Below are 18,768 nucleotides of genomic sequence, written 5' to 3'. Positions count from 1 at the left end.
ATGTGAGGAGTGGGAGCTGTGGTTTTGCTAGTTTGCAGGCACATTACCATACGGGCGTTTGAGGCTCTGCTGTTCAGAACCGTGTTTTCAAAGTCCTCCTCCTTCATCTGGTCCGAGCAAATTAATACACACCGTGCAGACCCACATACACATGCTCGCACACAGGCTGCGCACTCATTATAATATATAATATGGCCATTATCATATTCCTAATTTGCACCCGAATGCTGAGGGACACAAAAGGAATGGAGGGGACACAGTGTAACATTCCATAGCCGGGTCATAAATCTTCCATCCTCTCTGTGCCATCCTCCGCCCCCTACACAGACACACACTCCCTTCCTCCACACGCATACACGGGCGCACACACACGCACACAAACATGGACGCACACACGTCTGTCAGATTCCTACTGCAGTAATTAGGTCTTTCAGGTCATGATAATGTTTGTGCTATTTTCTGGTTCCTCCGCTCGCTGGTGCACTGAACTCCATTAATCACACCAGTCTAAAATACATGCTGATTCCTCCACTGTCTTTCTTTGAAAGTGTGTGTGTGTAAGCATGTGTGTGTGTTTCTTGTGCATGTGTGTGTTTAAGCGTGCACGCCTCATTTGATAGTGTCCGTTTTTGTCGTTTAGCTGACGGAGGTGAGAACTGGCAGTTGAGGGAGAATGACGAGTGAGACATGTCAAAAACCACACGGGGTCAGAAGACCAGCGAACTATGATGAAGTTGCTTTGTGTAATAATATACTCCGTGCAGGCGTCTATATCCTGCATAGTGTTTTTGGTGGAAACACTGGTGAGCCTAGCTGGTGATCAGGGGTGTTTCTGCTGTGGCTCTGGAGTTCATCCTCACGCTCTCAACAGAAAATAATGACTTGTCTCTATGTAGATTAAATCATTTTGTTTCTGCATGCAATAATTACCTCTGAGTGAATGTTTATTTGATTATGAGGATTTTTATCCCCAAGTTAAATGTATGAAATAATGTCCTTCCAAATAAATACCATCACACTTCGCCCCGTTGATCATCTTCCCTCATGTTCCTCTCTAATATGAATATCTTATCTTTGTTGATAAATGCCCCTTAATAAAATGAGCAGTAATTTAGGTTTCACCCACCATCACAGAGACCCTGATGTCCAGGACCATACACACAGCTCCTTCATCATCCTCTGTCCCTTTTTTATTTTGTTATTTTCTTGTATTTGAATCGAATTGTATTTGTTAGCATCTACTTTGTATTGAGCCTGCGGGGCTCATTAGCATCGTGGCCATGCTCTCTATAGGCTTTAGTCTTTATTCTGTAGATGAGTCATTCATCTTGAGTATAAAGAGAAAAAAGTGGTTGTACAATTGCATACCTGTATGTCCGAGCCGAGAAAAGAACGTCTCCGAGGACTCGAGATCACGTACTGTCTCACACTTTTTATTTTCCTGAGCTGCGTTTTCTTTTGTTCTCCACTGCTCTCTCTCTGACACCTTTATTCCCCATTTTCTCATACTCCTACTCTCTATTCTTTTCTCCTTGTTCTTTTGCTCTTTTGTTACCTCGTGCTTCATACAAAACAAAGACACATATGCAGTATTGTAGAAACTCACGATGTGCACACATGATGCCGCCTGTGGAATATGCACGATCTAACTTATGAAACAGTGTAAAGAACTTTGATTCCTCCCTGTACCTCTGTGTATTATGTGTGTCTGTGTGTTTGAGAGGGGGTAAGGGAGGGATTCAAATAGCTTCTACTTAAAATGACCCCATAGTAGCAGAAAAAAATGTGTCATCATGCTGATTCACTCCGACAAGCACGCTGTGTGGCCGGTGAGACACCTGATATAACAGGAATTAGCCTCTTCTTCTCTCCTTCAAAAGAAAACTAGCCGGAGTCCATTTGCAGAATTGATGGTTTAGGCTCTGAATAATCCCTTGAGTGGATCTATTTCACTTCTCATCACATAAGATGATGTTCTCTATACACCGTGGCTATTTAATTGAGTTAATTCAGTTTGAAAGAAGAGGTAAATTCCCTGGTAAGAGGGAGAACATGTCAGCCGTAGGAGATTAAGTTCGACCCTCAAAATGAACAAATAGCGTCAGGTTGATGAACTTAGCCACGGTGTAACTGTTGAGACTAGATGCTACGTGATGTGCTGTTATGTAATGTGACAGAACTGTTCGCAGGTAGCTCTGCATTGTTCCTGTGGCAGCTCAGGCGACTGTAACCTGGCTTGACCTGCAGAGGGCTTGATGACTCGGCTCGTACCAACTCATCTGCTCTCTCAGTTTTTTGGCGCTGCCCAGTTGATGGTACATTTCGTGAGACTGCTGCATTTTATATTTCTGGGTCTGAGTATTATAAACTGTTCAGTGCAGGTTGTCTGAGTTTGGGCGTCTGATAAACCTCCTGGATTATATTTCATTGTCTCGCTGGTACCTTAAAAACAAGCCCCCACCTGTTTCCTGAGCTCTGGGTCATTTTCGGTCTGAACGCCTGTGGAAGAGAAATCCACTAAGCCACAATGAGCCCATAACCCTTCAACAGGCCTCCCTGAAATTGCTCACTCAATTAGAATCCACACCGTTGAATGCACACCGTATTTAATGTCATTACATTGCACTCTGTAGCTACTAATGCAGCTGGTAATACCACTAATAATAAAGCAGCACATTTGATAGATTAATATTGGTCGGCACCACTCACAAGTATAAAACTTCCACATTCCAGCTCTCTGAAAACAACAGTAGTGGCTCGTTCAGCTGTCGTCCATTACCTCTGAGCTTACAAGGCTGAAACACTTTGAACCCATTCATCAGCTCTGTGACAGGGCGGCCTGCTGCAAACAGATTCAGTCATGCAGTGAATCCTCTCTGCCAGCACCCCCCCCCCCACAACATTTCAACTTCTGACCCCAGCGTCCACCTGCACACACGCTCTTTCATCACGCAGCACGTCTTCATGGATCACTCACTCCCTCACTCCCTCACTCCCTTACTCACTCCCTCCCTCCCTCCCTTACCCACTCACTTACTCACTCACTCATTCTCTCACTCACTCAGCCGTGTCTACATGACTTCTGAAGACATTACATTTAAACCTTAACCTAGCCTTAACCTAAACCAACTCTAGCCTCATCTTAACCTAGACCTAACCCTAAATACGTCATGATCTGACTTTCTATACCTGAGCCACACACACACAGAACATTGTATTTTTATTTTAGTGAAGACTAAAGAGGACTCCATTCAATGGCATAATGCATTCCCTAGCCCGTTACCCTAACCGTAACCGTCACAGCTAAATCCTGAACACTAACCTTAACCTGAGACAGACCGTAACATGAACCCTAAAACCAGGTCTTAACCTTTTAACAGCCCTTTGAGAAAGTCAGGACTTGCAAAAATATCCCTACTTTTCCAAAAATGTCGCAAGTGTGTGAGGTCAATGCTCAAAATGGTCCTCACAAAGAAGTAGGTACAAGTACACACACACACATGTGCACTCAATAAACACACACACTTGAAAGCCTCATCACCTCTGACCTTGTGACCCCAGTTAACTAACTAACCTCTTGTTATTTCCCCTGTTCACTGCAGCTCTTTGTGTGGGGCCTCACTGAAAAGAGCCAGTCACGCAGGACTGGTTGCCCTGGGGCAACATCAGCTCCCAGTCTTTCACCGTATCCATACATCTCTTTTTCTAGACCCGTTCACAGAAACAGAGTGAGTCAGTCACTTGTTCACTTCAGGATTTGAACTTCTAACCCTCAGTTTGCTCAGCCGTGGACATTTCCTGACATCTCTGTATTTTCTGAAGGCTTTTATGAGCATGTTTTTACTGTCCATGTAAAGCTCAGCAGGGTGCACAATGCCAGTGAGCAGAGCACTGAGCATTTCTACATTGAACTTGATCTTGCTGTTTTTGTGCAGTTGTGTAACGTTCAATGAAAACTGTATGTTCAGAAGCTTTTAAGGGGTAAGACAACTCTCCATATATGTGGTCGACCTTTATTGGCATATTTATCTTCATTTGTAAAATATAAATCATTGTCATTAGCCTTTTAGGACATTAACGAAATCCACCTCACTGTTTCCACATGTGAACTCTTAACCCTCTTGTTTATGTATGACCATGTGTTACTAATGCAAAGTGTCCCTCAACACTGTGACTGGACTGTGACGAATTTTGTCCCCAACTTAGTCAAGTCAAAGTTAATGATGCATTGTTTATACTCAGTTTCCATATGAACTGAGTCTGAACCTCGTACTTTGCTGTATAATGCTGTGATCCCTTTTCTGACCTGCTAATATGAGATTTGTAAATACATAATTAACCGCTCAGTGACTCTGTGTTAAATGGAATTGAATTGCATCGGAGAATAGTCTGAAATGGAAATGAATCTTGAAATTGAATCACCTGCGACTGTACTCAGAACCTCCAGCGATGTTTCCACTACATTAGTTTTCCTAATGTTCAGTGATGTAGTAATATCTTTGCCTTAGCCTTTTTCACCGCGCGATGTCATGACCTTATCTGTGCTTTATCACATGATAAAAATATGTTGTTCGTAGTGTATTGTTAATGGAAGAAAGGTTTAAGCTTTTTATTACTGATATTATATTGAATAAGAGAGAGAGAGAGAGAGAGAGAGAGAGAGAGAGAGAGAGAGAGACTCATATCACCTAACTATTTTTGAAAGGTTGAAACAAGTTGAAAAGAAGTTGTTACAAATGTTCTTCCCTTTATTGTTTCAGCAGGGCTTTGATGGATATTCCTTTAATCAATATTTCACTCTCACAGTGAGGTTGTATCCGTTTCTCTCTAATAACTGAAAAGAACCTTTTCGCTGTAGTAAAATCTCTTGATCTGTCCAGGTCCAAAAAAGAAATCACAGGAAGCCTCAGAGCAGCAACGCTACTTCTGAAAAGCGGGATGGGGCCATGGGACCTTAACTGTTTTTAAGGATGGTCCTCGAACTCATGCCACCATTCTGTTTCCTTAGAGCTCAGAAAAAAAATCTGATTAAAGTGAAAGTATGTCTTCAAGGTGGAAAGACTTCACTGCAGGAGTTACTCATTATCCTTGTTGCCCCCTTTAAGGACCATTTTGTGGTCTCGCTGCCTGCTGCCGATTGAGCTTGTGAAGCCTCTTGCAGCTTTGAACTGTATACCCACTCCTCTTCAAGTTTCACCATTGTTTTGCGCGCTCACCAGCATCAATGCGCTGCATCTGGGCCACATGTCAAAATGGTTCGCGATCAACCGCCAGTCAAGAGAACCAATGATGCAACGGAGGAATTCAACCGCTCCTATAGCTGGGTTGTTTATCCGCACCAGCAGGAGTCCGTGCATCTCTCTGGGGGAAGCCTATGAAGTGCAGTGCTCTGTTTAGTTTAAGTGTGAGAGAACAACTAGGACACTTACTGTACACTGTACTGAAGTTTCTGTGTGTACACTACAAGCAGAAAGCTGTGTACTGCGTTGATTGTCTTACACTTCTAGCTTCTAATATGAAAAAATCATGAAATTAAGTAAAGCATAAAACGTAGCCTCAAAATTAAAATCTGCATCTTGAGGTTAGTGGATTAGTCTTTCTCATTCAGAGCTGTCCAATGAATGATTCATCCTTCCACTGTATTTCACTTATCCGGACTTTGGTTGAGAGGTAGTCGACCAAGTAGGATATTCCAATAGTCCCTTGAATCATCACAAGCTCTAATGATAATGTAGTCTGGGTCGGACCTGGGGTCTCTTCCTGGTCGTTGTGCCCAGTGAGCCCAAAGTGGAAGAAGCCCAAGAAGTTCCCTTATTAGATTCCCGATGTGATGGAGCAGCGGTTCTACTCCTGGTGTCTCACCTCCTAACCCCATCACCGAGGCTGAGCCCAGCCACCCGGTGGAGGAAACACATTTAAGCTGCTTGTATTTGCAATCTCGGCCTTTCGTCGACCATAGGTGAGGGTCAGGACGTAGATGGACAGGTAAATAAAAAGAATTGCCTCGTGGCTCGGTTCCTACTTCACCACGACGCCTGCATTACTGCTGATGCAGCTCTGACCCGCCTGTCCATCCTCCACTCCAACTTCCCCTCACTCCCGAACAGGACTCTGAGATACTTCAACTCCTTCACCTGGGGCAGCAAATCACCCCCAATTATTGATTACCTGGCCAAGTCCCAGCAGAACATTTTCCCCCAACAAACTGTGCACTGCTAAAAGTTCCTCTATTTATAGTCTGTATGATTCACCATCAAAAACACATTATTCAGTTTAATAGCAAGTCATGACCTGCAGTTGTCTTCTACTGAATTTTCTGTAAGAGAAAATTACGTAAGGAGAAAATGTCACTGCACTGCAATCAACATGTCTTTGTAATTTAATGACTGGAAATGATACTTGATTGTATAATTTGATCGTGTCATAGCAAGAGCTAAGATACAAGTCCGAACCTGGCCTAAATGTGTCAAACCCTCAGCTCCTGTTGAGCTCAGGCTGTGACGTCGGGGGTGACACCCCCATGACAGGTTTCATTTAATGCTGACTTTATTTAAATCTTTAGTTTTTGTCACTTGAGTTCAGCAGTAATTCAGTCTTTTATAGGCTGGGAATATTCTTTTCACCTCCTCAGATGCTGATGAAATCCATTCAAAGCCCATTATATCATTCTAAAAGGATTCTGATATGACCAAAATAAGGTTGGGAATAGAATAAGGCTGCTTCTTGGAGGCTGCCCCTGTTTTTGCCTTTCACATGCGCACACACACACACACACACACACACACACACACACACACTCTTGAGATTGTCGCGACCATGCTCAGTCATCGCTGCTCTAGTTCCCACAAGCTCTTTTCCTAAATTAGTACTTGTGCGTGAAGCAGACCCAAGATAAAAGTTAATTAGGACTCTGCCAGTGAAGGACAGGACAGGGGGACAAAACAATGAAGATGGTGTCAAAGGAATAACTTGACATGTTGGACTTTGTTATTTTTCTTTCTCATCTGGCTCGCACCATGGTGGACAAAATATTCCTCCCTTTGGCATTTGAGATTTGAAAAATGGCACTTTTCAAGACTGCTGGCATTTATTATTAAAAGCAGTGGGTAACAGTATTTGATTGTCAGCTCATTAGCTTGCAACCGAAGTCGCTGCTTTCAAGAAAGAATGCAATGCTAATGATGTTCTTTTATGTTAGCTCAAGAAATGTGTATTCATATTATATTTTCTCCTCTGTGAAAACCCCCTGTAGAAAACAACAACAAAAAGCACTCAAACTTTTAATTAAAATTAGGAAGAAATTATGCGACAAAATATGACAAAATATGAGACCCACAGGGCAGCAGAGTGCTGAAAAGAAGCTCCAAACATTTTAAGGGGTTCAGAAGAGAAGGTGAACAAATAGAAAAATAGGAAATGGGAATATTACAAAGAAATCATTTCCATCTTTAGTTGCAGTTTTTAGAGAGGGCATTATTAAGATAAAGGAGATATGGTAGAAATAATTGTGCTCTGTCTCCGAGTATGAATGAAAGAGGGAGCAAGAGGATGGCAGGAGAAGAGAAGTACGGTCAGTAATGTGTCTGTAATAAGGTCAGAGGCAGAAGTCCATTATGAAACCCTCCTGAGGCTCTATTTATAGTGACCCAAGGAGGCAGAGAGGAAGGGATGGAGGGAGCAAGTAAAGTAGGGAAAAGAGAGAGGACTTTGAGATGAAGAAGAGCGGGAGGGAGGAGGAGAGAGGAAGCCACAGAGATGGAGGTTGGGGTGGGGGGGAGTGAGTGGAAGGATGCCAGATAGCAAAGCACGGAGGCAAAGTGTTGGGAAGGAGCGAAGATGAGCAAACGGTGAAGATGGGAAAAGGTGAGAAATAGGGATAGAAGAGGAGAGTGGGAGGTGTGGAGAGATGCCAGAGAGATGGAGAGAAAGAGGCTGGACTGAGAAGGAGGGGAAGAGGAGCGGAAGACAGCAGGGAAAGGGAGAGTTTGGCGAGTGGACTGAGAGAAACCGAGTCATGTGGCGGGGAGCGGCGGCGGCGAGGAGGGATAAGAAGGCGAGAGAGACAGTGAGCCTCCAGATGGAGAAAGGCATGAACAGGGAAATGCCTGATCCAATTTTATCTTCGGCTCTGAATAAAATTGCCAAAATATGGGAAATTCTTCAAATGAAATAAGCCTGTAAGCTGTTCTTAATCATTTGAGTTGAAGCCATCTTTTTTTCGTTGTTGTGCGGCCTTGTCTGTGTGTACGTGAGTGTGCGCATGCTTGTGTGTACATTGCACTACTCACCAAACATAATCTACAAAACTGGGCTGAGCGTGGCATTATAATTCCTTTTGTGCAGGAGACAGGGGAGCAATAGGAAGCCATCGGGATGAGGAGATACAGTAGGTGATAGAGGGAAGGAAGCATGGAGGACATGGAAACGCAGATGTTTCAGCAGAAGAGAAAATGATCAAAAAGCAACGACGAAGAGGAGATTTAGTCCGGCACAAAGTGGCAGGGAGGGTGGGTGAATTGGGGTTGATGCGAAATGTGCCCTCGGGGTGAAGTGACCGCGAAGAAAAGACGATGGGACGGCTCAAATCTGCAATTTCTCCAGGAGATGAAGCAGAAGAAAGGCGCACGGATGTAAGGGAATTGGGAAAGACATCGTAGATCGAGATGAAAAGGAGTGGAAAGACATATTGGAGGGAAAAAAAAAAAAAAGGGATCATAAAAGCAGACGGAGAGGTGCTGACAGGCGGGGGAATGTGCAGACCCACACGCTGAACAGAGGGAAGCAGGTGGACAGTGAGATGTGGATCATACAGCAAATACACAACCAGCCACTCATTATCAGCTGTCAGCCACACAGGAAAAAACATGATCTCATCTCCATGAAAATAGAAGTCCCTCCCCGGCCAGTGTTTTCATATTGTAATGCACCGCCCTGCGCTGCTGCTTGTATTAATAGCGATGCCGAGCAGTGATAGTACAACATGAATGAAAGCGAAGCTGTGCCGTTCCCTCAGGCCTGGGATAAGGGAGACAGAATCCATCTGGAAGATAACATTACACAGCAACTAGCACAAGTTTGTAGCCCCACAAGCTTACATAAGACTTCGCACATGAATGAGATATTCCATCTGAATGCGGATGTGTGTACATACCTGTGTTTCACAAAATGAGACTCTGTGATTGTAAAGTGACTATGATTATATTTTTGCTCAAAGTGTCCTTTTGTTCGCCGGTTTTCTCTTTGTTTCCTTATATCCTTTTTTCCAGTTTCAGACACAGAGTGATTAAACAGTTGTGTAAACTGTGCTTGGCAGTAGAAACACAGAAGTCATTGTGCTGTGGATTTGTTGGGCGGAAGTATCGAGATGTAGTTTTTGGAATTAGTTATTACAACAACACAAATTCTCGTTTTTTTCTTACCTTGAATACCTGAGGAGCAGGGGCGTTCCAAAAGTTACCTTTGGCCCCCGAGCTGAGAGGGGGCCCCTGAGTACAGCTGATTATGTTTTCAACATCAACAAGAACCCCTTTGTACTTCTATTATCAGTTATGCACAGGAGATGCAACCCCGCAGCGAGGGCCCATGCCACTAACTTTCTGCCAACACCTTTTGATTAAAGACTAAAATGGCTAAATGCATGTGGATGATGTGTCTGGGATGGCAGTGGAGGTTTGCACGGAAGCTGTGCTGCTTGTCTCTTACTTATGTGTGTGCACATTGTTCACCATTTGACTCTGTAAAGAATCCTTTGAACATTGGAATGATGTGATGTGGTACCATATGCTCGGTTTGGTTTGGTTCCATGATGAACACCCTAGACCCTTTTTTTTTCTGTGGTTCCCCAAACTCCCTTAAATGCTCCTGTTGAGGAGAGATAGAGAGAATTAACTGGTGTCAGAAATGGAGACTTGCCACCGCTGCTTGTCACACCATGTGGCCTGGCTCAGCAGGGGGAAGTGAATTTAAAACTCACAGTAGAACCGGGGACAAGAGCCTACAATCACGGTGGCTGATAGTGTGGTATTTACGGTTCAACCTCCGCACTGAGCCACAATAAAAGACACGAGATGCGAAAAAAGTGTGACCGAAGCCCCGCGGCCCCGGTGCTCAACCTTGAAAGAGCAGCATCAGATATAAGCCCCTGCTGTGGAGCATCCTGTGCTGTCCAGTGAGCTGTGTCCGTACGCCCAGGCCGACTTGTAACACAGGAACAGGAGATAAGTGCTGGCTTTAGAGTTGATTCAGGACAAACCAGGCGTAGTCACTGCCCACTTCTTCATATAAAAGCAGTATGTTGTGTACCTTCCCCCTCTCTTTACTTGTCAAAGCCTTGTGGAGTGTGGAAAGAAGTATCGGATGAAAATCAGATGCAGAGAGAAGCTGCAAGCAACGGAACATGCATATGGGCAGAGAGGAAGAGAAACAAGAGAAGAGGGGGGGGGGGTGGAAGAGCAGACACAATGATAGTGGAGGTGGCACAGTAATGAAGGAACTAACAACAGTTGTCTTTCAGGAAGAGTATAGATACACATGCAGGCCTGCGAGTGTGTGTGTGTGTGTGTGTGTGAGTGTGTGTCTGTGCATTGCTTGGCAGAGACAGCCATTAAGGAAATAGCTACTGAGTGCACTCACACTGCCTACCTGCAAACGCCCACTCATCAGCTGCTCCTGTGCTGTGTGTGTGTGTGTGTCCTTGACTGAAATGTGAGTGTGCCCTGTTGTATAAAGTGCGTGTGATGCACGTCCCGCTGTGAGCGCCTTGGTTTGACCCTCGACTGAGCAGCGTGTGAGATGATGTTTACGCCTCGGGTCAAACGCACCGAGGAAACGTTTGCCTTTTGTTTCCTTCTCGATAAATACATGTCTTTTTCTATTTCCTCCCTCAAACAACTCTGCTTTCATCTTGAGCTGCGTGACCTCAGTGCACCAGGGAGATGCAGATCTTTTCCATTAAGTTAAAGTAGCTTTTGGGGTCTTTTTTCTTCAGTCCATTAGGGTGTTGCAGAAACTCCTAAAATGATGTCATGTTTTTTAGGTGGTGTCTGGATTTTCTGTGGCCTCATTTGTATGCTTGTGGAGTTTGAAGACTGCTTCTGTTGTCTCAGACAAGTTAAGAGATCATCAGAGTGAGCGGGGCCTCATCCCCTTGGGGACAAGAGTGTCTGTAGAAAACTTCATGGTAGTCCATCGAGCAGTTTTTCAGATACTTCAGTCTGGACCAAAGTGGTGTAGGCTGACCGCCCATCCTTACAGTCTGCTGCTGGTGCTGCTCAAATCTAAGATTAAACATGAATAAGCTATAATAGCTCATTCTGACCCCTGCACAGCCGCCAGACTGCTGCTACAGAATATTAAATACTCACCTACTGTATATTCACACGCTGTTAGATGTACAAAATATAACAACATGCAACTGTGGAGGCAAGGGGAGCCCACATATGCACAATAATTATTGCATAGATGTTCGATATGCTGGCTTAAAAAAACACCATCATCAACATCCGTCCCTTCACACGAACACACACACTAATGTGACTTTGGCTGCTCTCTGACCGTCTAACTGGAGGCAACGCAGCTCTCAGAATCATAATTCATAAATGAATAAAATATGCATGTCACTGAAACTTCTGTGTGTGTCCATGAGGATTTCTCTTTGTCATACACTGTGTGTGTACTTCACTTTCGCTGAAATGTCATTTGAGAAATTCTGAGCTGAAACTTACCCTGGACTTTTTTTTATTTTTCACAAACAGTGTCTCCCCCTCTCGACATCTTTCTTAACCGAGGCCAGCTGTGGCCTGACAGGGTTACTCCTCCGCAGGCAGGGCCGTAAATCTAGTTCCAGGCCCTAGCTGGGGCCTTATATGTCACACACGATGAAAGTCTGCGGACGCCAACCAGCTGTCACTGCCCCCCCACTGAGATGCGCTATCTTTCAAAGTTCTTCATGCCATTATGAATTGCCTATAGCCCTCCGACTCTGGTCGATATATAATGGGCCCTGACAGGGAGTGCGTTGTGCATGACATATTATATCTGTCATGGGATTATTTCTGTCATCGCAGTCTGAGGAAATCCGCTCCAGTGTAACATAATGCAGATTTGTCTTTCTGTCTCTGTATATGATTTACTCTGAAATCCCCAAATTGTGCAGCAAAATAGCTGAATTGAAAATCGGTCCAATGTTATGAAAACTACATTGTCACAAGCAACTGACTTTTAGACAAGGAGTGTAGTACTGTTGCTATGATTGTGATTTACTGTGGGGCTGTTTGCATTAATCTGTGGACACCTGACTATTTTCACTTGTCTCCCTAAAGTTAATATTCAAATATATGTAAATTTAATTGATCCCTTTGGAAAAAGGTAATGGAGTGATTAAGTTCTCTCACACCGCGTGTCTACCCGTGTCTTGAATAATGTGGCTTTTATCAAAGTGCCGATTGAGGATAAGAGCCTGATTACGTTTCTAATGGATGCAGATGATGTGTGACCGCCTGGTGTCTTATTTCAAAAGCGAAACGACACTCCAGGACACGGCATGTAATTCCTCTGCGTGCTGTGTCAAGTATCTCAGCTGACTTTAACCACCCTTGATCTCTTCTTTATAAACAGATCTGACTCTGAGACGTGCGCACAAACACACACACACACACACAAGCCTGCATACTGGCAGTGTACACATATATGTCTTTATTCAACCAGCATGACTTTGCTGGCCCTTGTTTTATCAACCTCATATCAGCCACTTATCACCTGAATAAAACTATGGATCAGGGAGATACCAAAAAAAATACACAAACTGAAGTACACCAAAGAAATGAAGGAAGATGGAATGATTAGAAGTTTGTGGTCGCTGCGACAACTTTTTTTTACTTAACTAGTACAGCACCATAAAAAGTACTGCAAACATAACTGTAATATGAGAAATGGCTCCATAAATGAAAAGGGACTAACACTGCTCTGATCACAGATTCAGGCAAACATGTCTAAAAGAAGTCTTATCCAAATGTATATACATATATATATATATATATACAATATGTTGTTTCCGTTCATAAATAATGAAATAATCGAAAACTAAACACTTAAGAGAGTTGAGCACTGGATCCCCGAGCTTTACGTTGGGGAAAAAGAAAAATGTTTTCAAAGAGAGAATGATAAAATCCATTTGTTATTTTCTCCATAAAGCAATGTCAGCAAATTACACCAGAGACAGAGAGGCTGAGAGTGAGAATTCACAGAGTGAGAGAAACACTTGAGTGCTGCTCTTTAGTGCAAAGCTGATAAGATTATTCCCATTATACTACTGTGTATGGATGCTTGAAAGCCGGTTTGTATGCAGCTATAAGGTTCGTTGGCAGTTTTAGGGTTAGGGTTAGGGTTATCATTAGGTTTAGTTAGGTTTAGGGTTAGGGTTAGTCATTTAGTTGTGATGGTTAAGGTTAGGGTAAGAGGTGTGGGAATGCATGGGTTAGGGTTACGTGTGTGTGTGTCTGTCTGTGTGTATGTGTGTGTGTGTGTGTGTGTGTGTGTGTGTGTGTGTGTGTGTGTGTGAGTGCTTTTCGGAAATGGACGGCATCATATATCTAATTCCAGGGCAATGATCCTCCAGCTCCCTGCTGTCCCATCATCCCTCACTTTCTGTCAGTTTCCATCTTACTTTCCATCTCCCCAAACCCCCTCGACAGTCAAGTAGGTCTTTACAGTGTTGGGTGATCTAATCTAAATGAGTAAAAGTGTGTTTTGTAAAATGATTGTGGGTAAGAGATCTCTGAGCTCTGGGTAATATGTGGGCCTGTATATAGGTATCACAATTTCCAGTGTTCCAGAAATTGTGTGTGTGTGTGTGTGTGTTTGTGGGAGATTGCAAGAAAAAGCAGACAGATTTTAGCTCATGTGTTTTTCCTGCAGTACACACATGTTTTGTGGGTCTTTGTTTGTGTGTGTGTGGGAGTGGGTGTGTACATTTTTCTGTCTTTGTTTATGTGCCTTGTGTAATTTGGCAGCAGAAGTGTCTGCGATAGATAAGGATCATTCCAGCTTTGTTTTATTAGTTTTCTGAGGGTTTTGTCGAAAGTCGTTGTGGTAGAGGGATAGGGGTAGAGGAGTACCAGTTAAAGTATGTGTTTGTGTGTGTGTGTCTCTCTATGTCAGACTGTGTGTGTGTGTTTGTTGAAGGATAGTACCTGTTTCCTAGTATGAGTATGTTTTTACAGCTGCTGCTGATTCTAACTAGCAGATAAGACAGTATGATCTCATGATTTCCACAGCTACTGCGCTGATAAACATCAGACACACATGCACACACACACACACACGCACACACACACACCAACCCATGAGACATTTTGACCCTATATGGCTCAGTTTGACTCACTTTAGGTTGTGTGCCTCTGGATTCCTTAGATCCTTGGAGATACGTTTGATTTTACGGTTACATTTACTGTGTTAATTTATTATTCTTGTTCTGTGCCTCATAGGGCACTTGGTACCAAACTTGATAAATGCATTTTGTTATTAAGTCTAAGATAAGTATTATTTATCCACTATATCTTAAATGAACACACAAATCTTGAGTTAAAATGACAGTGTAATCTGACAGTCGAGGAAAACACTGACATGAGGATGTTCCTGATGTTCTGACCATCTATAGTAAGGTTGGTTTTTGAAATCTGGCACCAATCAGACACTGCTTCCTACACAGCCGGTACATACCAGACCGGTTCACAAAACATATTCCGGTGCCTGGTTCCGGTGCCTGAGCTATGTTCTGAGGTAGTTGCCCTGCTTACCGGCCACATAAAGATCACTGACCTGGCTCTGGTAGCCCGTAACTCTAACCCACAGTTATCGAGTAGCTACTTCAAACTCGAGTCCACAAAACAAGAACATGCCTTAAGCTAAAGAGTCAAAAGTGTGGCTGTATTTCACGTGAAAAGGATTCCGACACCGGGATGTGCTGCAGATGTCTGAGCGATATCTAAGAGCGGGAACCTGAGAGGCCGGGACTTAACAGCTGCCGTGGTTCTGAGCTAAATGTTCAAAGAAAAAAATGGTTTTCTCAACGTTTAGCACCGATATTGGTAAAAAAAAAAAAAATGACACCCAACCCTACCAATATCACTGTCAAGAGCCTGTGTGTATTGTAATTCTTACAGTGAAGGTCGGTGGTTGTCTCATACCATGGCCACTCATGTTAATAATTGAACTCAACGTCGTTCTCTTTACCTCCCCCAATCTACCTCTCCCCTTCCCGTCCCTCTCCCACTGATCCATCAATCTCTCAGTGCATTATGATAGATCGGCCCGCGTTGTCAGTGACACTCGAACATGATTGGTCACTTCTGATGACATCTTTCTTTACACATTTACAGATATTTATTGGTAGGTTTCCTGTAGTGGGCAGGCCTGAAGGCGTTTAACGGATGGGAATAAATGTGGTTTTTGCCCCCGCTACATATTTACTGCATACCGTAAATCGAACCTGGACATTGGTCGGCAACAGCCATCCATTATTGATGACAGCATTCAGGCAAGACAGTTATGAGCCGGGCTGTTAGGATCAGTAATTCACTCTGTCAGGAGATCAGGAAGGAGAAGGGGGTGGTAAAGAGGATGAGGAGCGAGAGAGGCTTAGGGACAAGGGGGGGAAAAGGAAACGGAGAAAGGGAAGCAGAGAAGAATGGAGAGGTGAAAGGAGAGGGCCACAGAAGCAGTGAAGCTGTGGAGGGGAAAGGGAAACAGTCGTCATTTATGAGACAAAGCTGTTATTCATGGGAAATATTTCTCTCCAGCGCCCCCCCCCCCTTTCCCTCCACTCCCCCCCACCCTTTTCTCCGGCTATCATGTTTCTTGTGCCAATCAATAATTTATTGCTGTCGCTCCAGAGCAATGAACCCCCCCGGCTCTGAATGACAGATGAGGGTGAGAATGGCTGTTGGGGCAATGTGAAAAGCGGGAGGGGCGGGCGGGGTGAAAAAAGCAGAGTGGCGGAGAAAAGCAAAGTATCAAGAAATGTGCAGCGAGGAAGAGGAGGCAGAAAATGAGACTGACAGAGCAGCGAGTGAACGTGACGCCGGATAAACAACCCGGAGTGGGAGAAACACTTCCCACAGATAATGAAACTATGCAGTGGGAATGGCTTCCAATTTCCATACTCTCAGAGAACTAATTACAGAAGCACGAGAGAAAATGTCAGCTCTGTGACATCAAAGTGGGGACACTGCCTCCTCATTCCCCCCCACCGCTCCCCCTCCATTCGTGCCTTGTTTTACCTAAGCTGCTTTTAGCTCCGAGCCCACGGCACGCTGCTGTTCTTCCGAGAGGACTGCGACTACACACACAGTTAGTGAAGAGGAGTGGAAGATGGTGCCTCAGTGTGCGCAGGCCTATTAATGCACAATTTATGCAGTTGTTTTTCGGTACATTCTGTTTGTTTTCGTAGGAGTGACAGTGTGTGACTGTAGCCGTGGCACATTAGGGGCTGAAGCTTGAAGCGGTGCGTCCAAAAAGTTTGTGTGTTCGAAATGTTCCCATGACTCACAAGTCTCCAGGTGAAGCAGTTATACGCATGCACACGCACACACACACACCACACACACAAACACACACACACACACACACAGGGAAAAGGACAGATTTAATGAAACTGTATGATGATGGAGTGGAGGAAAATTACATGTTGGGTGAAACTTTGTGTGCGTGTGTGTGTGTGTGTGTGTGTGTGTGAACTTTATATTTATGTGCAGGCGAATCTCGTCCATGGGAGAAGAAGAGAGAAAGGCCTCTTCCTCTCCCTCCCACCTGCTCTTGTAAGCCTCTGTGTTCTGCGGTGACCTTGGCAACCCGGTGACAAAACATTCTTGGTGTCCCTTTTGATCAAGGCCTTGTGTGGGCGTGTGGTTTGGTCCGAGTGAAAAGCCAGTGGAGGAGCGGGAGCAGGATGGAGGAGAATGAAGTTACTGATGTCCTCGGGGTTGGCTGCTCTGTCTGTTCAGTGATTTCCTCCAGTGTGTCTGTGTGTCTGTCAGTACTGTCCTGGTTATTTCATTCTCTACTGTCCTAGCAGGAGTTACGCAACTTTTGCTCTAAACAGTCAGAAGAGTATTTGATTATAAAAGAGGGAGGACCTTTAAGTTCACACCTAACAGATAGTGACGACGACTTTGGCAATATATTCATAACCCTTATTATAAGAATAGAAAAGGACTTTTTAATTGAATACCTCATAGTTTGTTTTAGATTTTTTAGTTACATATGTAGGTCCTCTTACATTTTGGAACCTGTTATCAAATGTTAGGTGATATTTAAACTTAATGCAAAAAAAAGAAAATAAACTTTATGAGATTTTAAAATGATGAATATATCCTAATTTCTGATGTTTCTATTTGAACTCGCTAAAATTCTCAACGGCTCCAAAAGACTGTGCTCCTGTCATGTCCTCCTCACGGTTATTTATATCTAGGTCAAAGACCCTGGATTTAAATCCCACTGTTTGACATCTTTTGTTTTTTCAAGGCTGTCTCCAGAGATTTAAAGTCTTATGAGGTGAAGGTGTTTTCGTAAATAGTTTTGCCTAAAGGAGTCTGAGGTTTGTAGTCTGTGTTTTTTGGACATACACTTGGCATTTAATGACTTTGGTTTTGGTGTGTATATGGTCACTTCTACATGGGCTGAACATGACACTTCTATGCTCACGCTGTATAATCAGTTGACCGGTCACAACCCTAACCCTAACCCTTGATTGAGAATTCCTCAACCAACTTTATTCAAAAAAGAAAATCTCATGGATAAGAAGACAGAGAATGGCTGTTTTTCTTGCAGAAAGCAAGAGACGGCAGATCTGTCAAACGACAGATTTAGCTATAAATACTACTGCAATAATATTACAACAACCTTGATATAGTGTCTAACAGACCTTTTGACATCAGACATGAGGCAGAATGAAGCCTGGAACTGCTCAATCTGCAAAACACCATTAGCTCATCGATAATGAGGCGTCCAGGCGTTGTGACCCCTCCTCATATCTCCCCTTCTCCCCGTCAATGTCTCTTTGTCCACACAGGGACACAGCAATCAGTTGCTGATTAAAGGTGCATTTTATGGCTCAGTGGGAGAAAATGGTTCCCTGTCCAGGTCACTGGCTTGTGGCACGGCAAGTATTAGTGATCAGATGAGAACAGCAAATGTCGAGTGCACACTCGGTTCAGGGGAAAGCGTTAGGCAATGCTGCTCACTGGTGTGAATCACAGAACAAGAATGAATGATTGAAAAAGAGCTGCACATTTTCGCTGAACTCCCTTTGTACCCTGTTAGTCGTCGAAGTGAGTCGATAAAACAAAGACTGACTGAGCTGAGAACAGTGGGAAAATACATCTCCACTGAACAACAGCGACTGCTGTGATCATAACATTTCCCTTTGTCTTCTTCCCACAGTGAGAGACGAGGACGACTTCTTGAGTCTGAGCGAGCTCCCGGAGACCTTCCCCTCCGACCCGCCGGAGCCCTTACCTCACTTCCTGTTTGAGCCCGAGGAAGGCTACATCGTCAAGAACAAGCCCGTCAATCTTTACTGCAAAGCAACACCCGCCACACAGATTTACTTCAAGTGCAACAGCGAGTGGGTCCATCAGAAGGACCACACCGTGGAGGAGAGGGTGGACGAAAACTCAGGTGAGTGAAGTCTGGAGCGCACACACGTGTACTTGCACACGTACACACACAAATACACATCGCCTCTTATTTGAAGTGCGATAGAAAGAAGAA

The 18,768-nt window shown here is 44.0% G+C and overlaps 1 protein-coding gene across 1 annotated transcript in view; it reads left to right on the top strand.

Annotated features, from left to right (window-relative positions):
* The window catches only part of unc5ca (unc-5 netrin receptor Ca), a 187,465-nt gene that overhangs the window by 75,335 nt on the left and 93,362 nt on the right, over window positions 1-18,768 (top strand). Inside the window, exon 2 of the mRNA XM_062384878.1 lies at window positions 18,439-18,675. Within this exon, the coding sequence (XP_062240862.1) occupies window positions 18,439-18,675 (237 nt within the window). The remainder of the gene's footprint in view (window positions 1-18,438; window positions 18,676-18,768) is intronic.

This window comes from Platichthys flesus, chromosome 3, assembly GCF_949316205.1.
Source record: "Platichthys flesus chromosome 3, fPlaFle2.1, whole genome shotgun sequence".
Lineage (NCBI taxonomy): Eukaryota > Metazoa > Chordata > Actinopteri > Pleuronectiformes > Pleuronectidae > Platichthys > Platichthys flesus.
The sequence above is the reverse complement of the archived record's forward strand: the minus strand, read 5'-3'. Positions and strand labels throughout refer to the sequence as shown.